The sequence below is a fragment of the Accipiter gentilis genome, chromosome 2 (assembly GCF_929443795.1).
Source record: "Accipiter gentilis chromosome 2, bAccGen1.1, whole genome shotgun sequence".
NCBI classification, from domain to species: Eukaryota; Metazoa; Chordata; class Aves; order Accipitriformes; family Accipitridae; genus Astur; species Astur gentilis.
Window position 1 is genome coordinate 30,488,519 of NC_064881.1, and position 11,655 is coordinate 30,500,173.

The 11,655-nt window shown below is 38.6% G+C and overlaps 1 protein-coding gene across 1 annotated transcript; it reads right to left on the reverse strand.

The window, feature by feature from the left end:
• Positions 1–3,203: 3,203 nt before the first annotated feature.
• Positions 3,204–11,646, reverse strand: RIDA (reactive intermediate imine deaminase A homolog). Its single transcript, XM_049825367.1, has 6 exons — positions 11,528–11,646; positions 7,672–7,777; positions 7,064–7,118; positions 6,116–6,184; positions 4,472–4,527; positions 3,204–4,043 (listed from the first exon to the last, which is right to left on the reverse strand). The coding sequence occupies exons 1-6, from the start codon at positions 11,590–11,592 to the stop codon at positions 3,981–3,983; spliced, it is 414 nt and encodes a 137-aa protein (XP_049681324.1). The 5' UTR covers positions 11,593–11,646; the 3' UTR covers positions 3,204–3,980.
• Between the last annotated feature and the right edge of the window lie 9 nt (positions 11,647–11,655).

An 11,655-nucleotide genomic window follows, 5' to 3' on the forward strand; every position in this document is an offset into this window, starting at 1 on the left:
ACCAATAAACACAGCCCTAGAAGAGGTTAAATTTGGACCCTGTCAGCTCTGTGCAGACACATATGCACACTGTGCTAGGATCCCAGAAGACACTTGGCAATCTGGCTGGCTAGGGTTGACTCTTTCACTCAATGCAGAACTGCTTTCAGGTAAAAAATGCAGCAAGAGCAAGATGCTTGTAGCAGAAGATTAGGGCAGTTTAACTTTGGTTATGTGCTTTAAGAGAGAACAAATGTTTAATAAAACTAGGTACTGAACTTTATTTTTGCACTGTTTAGCCTGTAGGGAATACAATCATTTGAAGAAGGAAAAAACCTACTAAAAGAAACACCTGGTAGAAAATGCAAATTTAAGTATTACTTTACTTTCACAGAAATAAAGGACTTTTTTTTTTTGAAGTTATATGCAATTGAAACAAATTTTAAATGGTGAAATTAGTATGCCACAAGCTGAATTACAACTTCATATTTTGCATGCTAGTGGCTCAGTCTAGCAAACAAAAAAACCCCCTAAGTTTAACTTATCTCTAGTTAAAACAGGATTTACTAAATGCTTGTGTACTTTGCTGAACTAAGACCTAAGAGGTACCCACAATACTTGCTTTTCATATTGGAGAATTATGGGGTTTAGCCTTTTTGTTTTAAAAATAGAATCAAATAATATAACTCTGCTTAAAAAATAAAAGTTTTAAATCTCTCTAAGGAAGGCTGATCGTTTATGTTGAGAACTGCTATGTTATAGCTGAAAAAGTGAGTTTATTTCAGTCATTCTAGAATCCCTGTACCTGAAGAATACCTATTTAAAGCCGAGCCATTCAAGAAACTGTGCAGCTAGTCCCCAGCTAAAAGCTAAAGAATCATAGAGCTAAAAGTGGATTTTAGTTGTTGACTTTTTGCAGAACGGCACCTACTTATTGATAGAAACATTTTTAATGGAAGTAATGTGTTGTGTTTTGTTAGCTGCATCCAGCGTGCATTTTTTTCACTTAATTTCAGTCTCAGACTGTACCTTACTGGGGAAAGCAATGGCGTATTCACACCCCTTTGTACCAGTGAGGTCACCCAAAGGAGTTCTGTGAAGAACTTGCATCAGCAAGTGGACAAGTCAGCACACAAAAAAAGTATCAAAACTGCCATCTAGTGTTAGGTTCAAGGTTGACAAAGAGGCACCACAGCACAAGTAAGGCAGTGAAAAATGAGAGGTAAGAAGGGATAATCGCAGCTATTATACAAGGTTGAACTTACCTCCTGTTCAACACTACTGAAGTCTGGGAAGGTGAACTTTAACTAGATCTGCTACAAGTAAGTGAAATACATGCCAGCAAAGTAATTGTATGTGAGCAAAGTTGGAACAGAGAAACACAAATATAACTTAGGAGTCTGTTTAATGTAACTCCATTCAGTTACATTACTCTAAACTGACAAAGTGAACCAACATTTGCTCTGTGTTTCCTAGAAGGTCATATTCATGTTAGTACTAGCTCCTTCCTAACAGGCTTGATCACGTTTTTTCTTAGGTGGGATTGCTTCCTGAGTCTGACCTGTAGAGCGTAAGAGACATTAATAGTATAGCCTAGGAGAGAGAACAAGAGCAGAAGCCAAGACTAATAAAGTTTATGTGTAGGAAGTTTACATGCAGAAAAGTCAGGTACTTTTCAAAGGTTGCTTGGAAGTTCACCATTTGAAATACTGAAAGCTTTATCTTGCCTCTAAGAAAAATTAATATCTTCCATTTTGTCAAAGGAAAGCAAGATAATGCTGTAAAAAATCCATACATGTGTACATACTTGCTGTGACAACCTCATTATTAATCTTTTCTTCTATAAAAATACAATTTAGAAGCTCAGTAAAGAGCAGGAGAAATGGCCACTTTGCATCCCATCTGGAAGGGGTAAAAAGGGCTGACTGTTCTCACAACTTTCCAACTGCCCTTCTGGTGTATGCTAAAGTGATACCAGGAACGCATGAAAAATACAAAATATAGTTACTGCAAAAGTACAACTGAAGTAACGAGAGCTGGAAAGCATAGCTGACAAGCAGGAAGGTAAGAAACCACAAGTAGGACACTCAGTTTATCCAAGGATGGAAAGATGATTCACACAACGTGGCTGTGGTATTGAATGCAGGGGGATTTTCAGACAGGGCATATCTGCATGTGCCATGCAAAGGTAGACAGCGACATGGTACTGCCAGATTGTATTTTTCTTGTATGGTTACCATATGAAAATCATAAACTGATTAAAAGTGCGAGATGATCATCAGTAGGCATTATACACAGAAGACAAATGATACATACACGGGAGAACTGAAGTTTGGATTTGAGTGGTTGGACAGCTGAATGCACAGTATTGTGACTTAACCTGTGGCAAACCAGCATTATGCCCTGTTCCTGCTATACTATAGCTGCTTTTGCAGCTTACCAAAATTGCGTGAGTTTGGTCACACAAGATGGGACTAGAGGTAGCTTCTGAAGCACTGTCATGGCACACTGACATACAAACAGTAGCCTCTGGAAGGAGCAGCCTACGGGATTCCCTCTCACAGTACATTTGATAAAGCAGGTACTTGTTTCTACCACTGAAATGGTACATTCTCCAAGCTGCTGTATATTGCTATTTTTACTTGCTACACAAAGAAAGTGAAGATACAGGGACAGTAGCATCCCATACGTAACTGGACAGCCATCTTCACAGGAGAGAGCAGAACAAAGATGGTTGAGGCAGATGACTATAACAGAAAAGAATTTCTGCTCATTTCCCCCTGAATAAACCAATACTGTGCTTAGTCACAGGGCTGTGGGAAGACAGGGAATCAACTCTGCAATGAGGTAGCCAACATTCAAACTAGCTCCTTAAAAACATGGCATCCATTTCTACTTGGTTAGAAGATAAATGCAGAAGGATGGCATAACTTACTAGCATGACCAGTCTGATTTTTCAGTATTGCTTAATCACCCCATCAATCAGATGCTTCTGTCCTTAATGGCAGAGAGAAAAATGCCAAGAACTGTAAAGCCACAGTAGCTGAAAGCTTCCTGTCTTAGAGGATTATTTTCATCCTTAGCTATTAGGAGATAGATAATAAACCTATTCTTTTGGTTTGAATTATTTGTTATTGAATAAGCAATATAGGGACTTTTTTGTAATGGAGTACCAAAGCATAATCAGGAAAAGAAAAGTTTGCTCCCAGAACAGACAAACACAGTTTTACAGATGCAATTATCATTTATTCTCATTAAACAGGACTTTTTTTTTTTGGTGGTTTTTTTTTTGTTTTGTTTTAAATCAAAAGACAGTCAAAGTTAAACTGCTGTGAAAAAGATTATGAAAAAGGTTACAGGCAGAGATTAATTTATAGCTTATTTATAAAGTTAGCACTTCTGAAAAGCATAATTTTCTTCTTTCTGAAATTAATATTAACTTTCTTAAGCAATTACTTCCATATGAAAAAAATGTGAGTCCCAACAGTAATATATTCTGTAAAGAAAGAGCTTAAGACAGTTCAGAAACAAAGACAGAAAAATTCCCCAAAACACAAGACATACCCTAAACAATTGAAGTGTTCTGTTTTCCCATTTCTGTAATTTGTTCTTATTTAAAATTGTTACTAAAGACCTATTACAAATCATTACAGTTTTCCATGTCCCAATCACCCATAGTATAACTGTCATACATCCACCCAAACATGTACTTTAATATCTGAATATCCAGTCAGCGTCGCAAAGTAAGGGCCCTGTCCTGCAATCAAGCTCAGCTGATTTTAGCAGGACTCCCAGAGGTTTCAGGGTTTGCCAGCAGAGAACTCACTGTAAGTTCCTATTTTAGAGGATCCAAGGCCACAATCCAGAAGAAAGTACCCATCCTCAGTAAGTTTAGATTTCAACTGTATGTAAATGCTGATAGTCAATTGTAGGAGTAGGATGTAAGGGAGAAGTATTAAATCTAAAACTGCTGTCATAGGATATTCAGTCTCTATTTATAGTCAGGCTGAAGCATCTTGGAGGGGTCCCTGAATAGCGATAGCTTCAATCTCAACTCTGGCACCCTGTGAGAAAACAATGAAGAAATGTACTAGGAATTTCATATATCTATTTTATGAAGAGAATGGATGTATAACACAAGCTTCTAAGAACAGAGTGACATTTGAGGGAGTAATACAACTGTCAGAAGTATAATCTAATCTAGCAATGTTAAGTAATATTGAAAATTCACTTTACTCTTATTTAAGTATCATAACCCCTTATTTCCAGTGTTGTAGCCCTCTTCCACCATAAAGAAATGTATCTCTCCTATTCAGGTCTCTTATATGTGGGAATAAGACTGGTATACTTAGAAAAAAACTAAATACTTAAGAGTCTTCATTAAAATTATTGCAGCTGAAGCTATTCCGGAATAAGAAAAGCTGTTAGAATGCTTCAGAAGTAAGGAATTTCAGAAATTATATTTTTTTATAGGCAGAAAAGCGACACTTACTTTGGGCAAAGCAGCAACCTGATAGGCTGCTCTGGCTGGGAAGTTTGTCTTGAAAACTGTAATTTAAACAGAAACGTCCACCAATCACTTAACTTTGCTTGATAAAACACAGTTCAAAGTAATCGTATAAAATGCAGTAACTGGAACAGGTTTAGGTTCAAGGCTACAAGTCAAATAATCTTCTGTGCCAGCTATCGTTTCCCCCTTGCTGGTTTTTTTTGGTCACTGACTTCTCTAACATCTCAGCAAGCTACCATTCATCACCAAGAAGCCAGCTACAGTTGTGATCTAGCGGCCAGTGATAACTTGCATTCTGCTGACACTGCATGGCCTTAGCACCAACTTGGCTGAAAAAGAAAGATTAAATCAAAATGGTGATCATCCAATTGCAAACACCAGGGAGTGGGAGAGGGCTCTTTCACAAAAAGAGCAAAAGGGGAAAACAGGCCCTTGCCAAAAGTGTCATGAGCAAATATCCCAGGTTTGCATAAAGTCAACAGGGGGCCAGCCTTACTTATATCAAGGGAAGGCAGAGGAAAAATAGGCCCTTGACCTATTCCTCCATTCCCAATTAGGCCTGGCACTCAAGGATATTAAAAGAACAGGGGGTGGGTGGGAAGGGGGGGGGTATTGGTAAGGATATATGAGCTGAATTTATAGAATCATAGAATAGTTCAGGTTGGAAGGGACCTTTAAAGAACATCTAGTCCAACCCACCCCCCTGCCACAGGCAAGAACATCTTTCACTAGATCAGGTTGCTCAAAGCCCCATCCAACCTGACCTTGAACACTTCCAATGAATTTGCATAATTAAATTGAAGTTTTACTAGTGAAAGTTAACACTAAGCTAAGAAAAGGTAATTTCAGGGTCCAGCCAAAGAACAGCAACAGCTGCTTTCTTGAACTACAGGTAGGAGGCAACAAGTAACTAAGTATCCAGCTGGTCTGTTTTTACCCTGCTTAAACACACACACAATTACATTTTGACATGCAGAAGATTGTGTTGATAGCTCATCAATAAAAGACTTCATTCAAGACCAGATGTTGCTATCTAATTAAAAGCCATGTAAATAAGGAATTCTGTGCATACTTGCCCAAATTGTTCTACACAATATGGTTCATTGGAATCACCTTTTTCAGTCTACATTCAGTTTTATTAAGCAAGCATTATTCTGGTATTTTTTGTTAAGTGGAGCAATGTGGCTCACCATTGTATAAAAATGAGCCCTGTCCCATAACAGTAACCCACAAATCATTCAAAGATACAAATAGACATTAGAGAAATGGAAATACAAAATCTGAAATTAAGCATTTGAAGGCTGCCTACAGTAGAATTATATTAGGGACAACACAGCATCTATCAAGTTAAAAAGGCATGGAAGATCAACCTATAGGGATAGCAGGAGCTGATATTCACATGACAGTGAGTTAGTGGGATGGTAGGACACAAATTCACAAGAAATTAGGCTATGCTTGATCTGGTGCTTGCAAATTAAATTTTATTTTTTTAAATTGCTTTATTTCTACTGGAATTTTAAAGAATCTGGAACTACATCATCTGAGTCATTAAAATGCTTTGCTTACTGTGAACATAATTTGTTCCACAAGCCATACTGGTAAAACAGAAACAAAAGATCTACTTACATTGTTTGTAAATATCATTAATATCATTGAAGTCCTTCATGTCTGCCATCAAAACTGTAGTCTTCACAACTAGAAATTACATAACTGAAGTTATTTTAGACCTCTGACTTGTACACAAAAGTTCAAAATCTTCAGTGCATTTCTTCCTTTTATTTCATAAATTTCCCTCAAGTATTCTAAGCATTTTGAAAAGTTTTGCAAATGGATATTGATCACTAGAGCTACTACCTAGAGAACCACCTAAAAAATCCAAATACCTAGTATGTAATAAAACTTTAAGGAATTAGACATTCCTGACCATATCTGAAAATATCTGGTTTAAATTTCATTCTAAGCAAAATTCTTCCAGGAGGCACACAACTGATAAGCAGGTCTATTAAAAAAGCTGTTCTTAGCCAACTGTTGGCAATAGATTATATCATATGTAATATCTGCTACCAAAAAAGTCCCTAAAAGGCCTGAAAATATAGTCCATGCTAGAATTTTTTACCCATGGCTGCCCAAGCCAGCATTAATCCTGGTTTGGCTCCACTGTTAGAATCATCCCCCAAAAAAGTATTGAAAGTGCCTAGAATACTAACACCATAGATAGAAACCTGCTTTTGCCTGGAGCAAAGCATAGGGTGCTTGAAATATCTGTAGTCAGTTGCAGCTCTGTCTATACCTGAGCTTCCCTAGTTAGAGTTAAAATATTAGTACCATGAGCAGAAACTTTTGGTGAAAGGCAGTGTTCCATTGTTACCCATCACAAAGACTTGCACGTTGATTTATTTCTTTTATTTTTTAACCCAGACTCATGATTCCTTTTGTTTCTTCCAGCTATTGATACCAACTGAATGTTTAGCAAACAGCTTTTTTTTTTTTAATTTTTTAAAGGTCACTTCATTTATTTTTTTTTAATCCAGGTAAAAACAACCACTTGTTTGCCATCATCACAGCAGCACTTACCATTGCCATAGTCACACCCTGCAGCTTTCAGGATTTCTCCCATGTTTTTTAGAGCCTAAAGAAAAATGAGACAAAAATCTTTTAACTATCAGCAGGGTTGTCTTCAGGTAAGTAAGTATATACGAGTTGTATCTTGGCTACATCCATGCTATGGTATAAGTTCACCCAGCAAATCTTCAACAGTCCTCAGTGGGTAAGCAAAGTCAAAAATTAAAAGGGAGCTTCTAATAAACCACAAATATTAAACCTTTCATTAGATGTAAATGCAAGATGCAGCTCCACCTCGTCCTATTACCTCACACCACCTCTTTGCTGTTGGGGGAACAATCTTCCCGTGAGTCAAGGCAGGGTTTTTACTGGGATCTGAACCTTTGTTACAAACACTGATCCTTTCCTACTTTCCTACATGAAATACAGATTCCTCACCTGACCTCCAAGTTGTTCAGGTAGAAAATGACAGGGTTAGGATGGAAGGACTTCCTCCTGCTTCTCCTTCATCTTGAAGGATGTGAAATGTGCTCTCTAGACCTCTTCAATTTCTTATAAGTCCATGTCTAACTAAGCACATGCCAACTCCATTACAAGTCTACTGCTAGAAGACATCTTACCTGCTTAGCTTCTTCCTTTGCCCCTCCAGAGACAAGTTGCCCGGTGGAAGGTTCTATACCTATCTGTCCTGCAATGTACATCGTTCGGTCTACCAGCACTGCTTGACTGAAAACACAAGGGACATTTTAGGTTTAATGTTTCCCCATCAAAACATTTAACTATCTGAAAGCACATTTCACATTTTCTTCAGTAGTTTATAATACCTCAGACAGATAGAGGCCTGAGGTTATGCACACACAAGTCTGTACACACAGTCATACATTCAATCTCCTTATGGTTTTGGGAGAGGTGGGATTAGACCACCTAGGGAAGCACATAGGTCATTTTTTTGGAAATAAACCTTTTTTTCTCACAAAGACACAAGGTAAAAGTGCAGCAACAAAACATGAAACTGAGCTACACAGCTTCCACACTGCAGATATCACAGAGGGGAAGCAAAGTAAATAAACACATTTTTTGCACCTGCCCAGATAAACATTCCATCCTAGTTTGAGAAGTAGACAATACCTTTCATCTACATCTCAGCTGCAGAGCAATGAAGGGGGGAAAAAAAAAAAAAAAAGAGGGCTGATTAGAAAATTTAACATTTTTCTTCTCAAACAGGCACCATGATAATGAGTTACAGCTGTAAGGTGAAGTACTACTAGGTCTCTGGCAGCATTCCTCCAGAGTCACAAAATTGGCCAGTCAGCACACCACCTTGATCACTCCATTCCCAGAACAATCACTCTCCTCTCACCAAATAACCTGAATGACCTGCTGGCTGGGTTAATTCTGAAGAATGCAGAATTCACAAAACATTTTTATATAAATGTCAGGTGTGTTTTTGCTGAAGTAGAGTTGGCAATTATTAATGTCTCTAATTACCACAAAGAGATTAAAAGATTAAAACAAAGACTTGAACTACCTAGCAAACATTATGCAAGAGACATAATTTACTTCTCTTCAGCTGGTGATTAAAAATATTTTGCAAAGAAATTAGAGAAATATTCTTTTGAAAGTGTTTGCGGTGTATTAACACTGTTTTTCTTATCTTTTCCCATTCCACAAGAAAATTGTTTTGACAGTTCAACAAGCCTCTCAAGTTACACAAACTAGAGTTAGGCACCTTCCTGAACTACCTAAATTAGGAGGTTAGCTTCCCTTTAATGTCAATGGAAAAAGAAAGGGACTCTGAAAGAGAACATTTTTATTACATCTCTTAATTGAGATTGACTCAGTTGGATTGTCTCAATCCATTGACTTCACAGGGGACCAACCTAATTTAGGGACTCCATAAAATGATTACAGTTAGGCAATCCAAACAGTGCCATCACTGCCATCTTTCCTTTTATCCCCGACTTACATTATCCTGTAATTTCATAAGGGGAAAAATAGCCAGTAATTTATCTGATATGGTAAAATATCTTGCATGGTCATCATTTTCTTTACCATCAACTAACAAAACTGGAGTAAATCACAAAACTACACCATTTAAAGAACAGAAACTAGTGAATGAAGTAGTTTTCTAGCTGATGCAGTCTTGTTGATAGAAAATGTGTGTATGAAAATTAAAGAAGTACGTGCGTTTGGTTATTTTCTTTTCTACCATGTCCTGCTTTGTTTGAGGCATAGGCCCTCAGGCCACAAAATACCGTTTCCATTTGAAGTGCAGACAACCATGCAACGAGAAGGTATGAGCTCTCTAAAAAAAGACATTGTCTTGTACTGCTTATTATAAGCAAATGACATGATGAAACATTTATCCCAACAGAGACCTTCTGACAGTCCTAAATCACAAATAATTGGGGAAAAAACAAGCTGAAGTCTTCTGATACCACTGCCAGATCAACATCTGCAGCAGTCTTATTGGGTCTCCTTCTCTGCTCCTCAACTTCCTTCTCTTGGTATGCTTACTAGTGGAATCCTCCATTCACTGAGACTATTAACAATTTACCAGCTAAAGCATATACTTCTACTGCAGTCAAATGCATGAGCGAAGATCAGAGAAACTTCAACTACACAAACCCCAATCATGTTTTAACTGCCGATGTATCCTATAACTAGGGTCAATCATAGTTACTCATTAATCTCTGATTCAGCAGAGATCTGAGTTGTGTGCCTAAAGTCTTTCAGGTTTCAGTATACCTAAGTGCATAACTAGATGGACATTATGATGTTAGAAGAACATCATTTATCAGAGAGATGGTGTTAAGAAGCACCTTTTTTAAAGACAAGGACTGCAAAGTTAATTGGATTTTCTTTACACAAATGATTATTGATAAATACAAGAACAGCATCTCTGCTGTGCCTTTTAAAAAGTTTAAAAGCATTAGAGACATATACACACATACATACTCACACATATGTGCCTTTTTATATATCTATCTACCTACCTACCTCAAGGTACTGGAAATTGGATGCAGTAAAGAAAATACAAAACCACAGTAAAAATAGGTCACCAAAAATCACACTGAAGGGCTGTAGCAGAACTGGGAATGCAGCCCATACATCCCAATTCTTCATTCCATATTAAGCCCTCGTTCCTCTGTTACCATGCTCACACTCCACAGCAGAGATGTAGCAGTTATTTCTTGTGCAACTTTTGCTTACTGGACTTTGACAAGTTTCCTGAAACCTGATAAACTAAGTTAGTGATAAACTTACTGATGTTAGACCCATCATACAATTAACAGGCTGCACAATAAGCAGTATTTCATCAAGAACTACCAATAAGCACAAAATGTTGGAGTGCAGTTTATCCACAACAGAAGTGGAGAGCTATGTTGAAGGCTAGGCCAGTGGCATTTGTTTGCAACCGAAGAATTGTTGCCTTCCTTCCCACGTGTTAGATGTTCTCCTAACTACAAGCAATGCCAGCCCCCCTGGCTGCAATCCACCAATAGTTTATTGTTTACAGAAATTAACCTTCATGTCATGCCTCTCTACTTCTACACTTTGTATTTCTCTTCCTTTATAATTCCTATAAAGAATACACAGTTTGAAGTTCAGGAAGTTCAGTTTCAAAGTGATGGAGACAAGAACACACCTGGAAGGCACTCGGATGCTACCAGTAGAAAAGTTTAAACCAAGAGAGTCTATGTTTATATTGGGAAAACAAAGCCTGAATGCAGAAGTAAAAATTCTTAGAAAATGCCCTGGTAAAAATCCCTCAGCACCTTAGCTATGATAGTCTACTATAGTTATTGAACATTTTTTCATACCCAAATAGCAAAGAGAAACCTTTATGAAATTAAAATTGGGATCTTTTTTTTAGTTACATTTGGAACAACTTGTGAAAACGTTGAACAAGGTCTTATATATTTTTACAGCAGTTAGTTTTTAGACTGAAAAGCATTTATAACCTGCTGGCAGTCACGTTCAAAATAAGATGAGATTTGCAATTCCCATGCAGTGAACTCTCCAACTGCCAAGGCACGTCCTGGGTCGGGCTCAGCCTCCACTTTCCATCGCCTCCAGTCGGCATTCGCTGCTCACTTCCCTATGCAACGTGCTTTCTTCTAGGCAAGCATTTCTTCCCTGAGAGGAATCATTCTTTCTCCTGCGGTTTTTTCATTCAGTGCTCATCACTAATTTCAGAATTATTTTCCCAAACTGACTTTTCGAGGGACGTGTTAAAAACCTCACCTAAAGCGATTAGGACTCCCCGCCGCCCCAGTCAGGCTGCAGTTTGCCGCTAGCACTGCAGACCCCTTCGTGCTATAGGGCCTCAGGTGTCCCTGGGGGGTTACTGGGGAGGACACCGGTCCCCGGTCGGGGCGGGGGGGGGTGGGGGTGGGCACCCTCACCGCAGCCCCCAGGGCTGCCTGACAGACGCCCCCCTCCAGCGACCTGCTCCCTCTCGCTAAGGCATACCTGTAGGGACCCAATGCAGCAGGAGCCTTAGCAGTGCTGATTATTTTCTTCACGAGCGAGGCCATAGCTGCTGCCAGCCCCCTCTTGCCCTCTCCTCAGCGTCCCGCCAACTGCTGCCTTTCCCCCCC

Bases quoted from the DNA above. Each gene is read 5' to 3' on its own strand.
- RIDA (XM_049825367.1), bottom strand. From the start codon at position 11,592: ATGGCCTCGCTCGTGAAGAAAATAATCAGCACTGCTAAGGCTCCTGCT. The intron at 7,778-11,527 runs GTATGCCTTAGC...TTGTGTTTTCAG, and splicing joins GCTGCATTGGGTCCCTACAG to TCAAGCAGTGCTGGTAGACC. The intron at 4,528-6,115 runs GTAAGTAGATCT...TTTAAATTACAG, and splicing joins TAATGATATTTACAAACAAT to TTTTCAAGACAAACTTCCCA.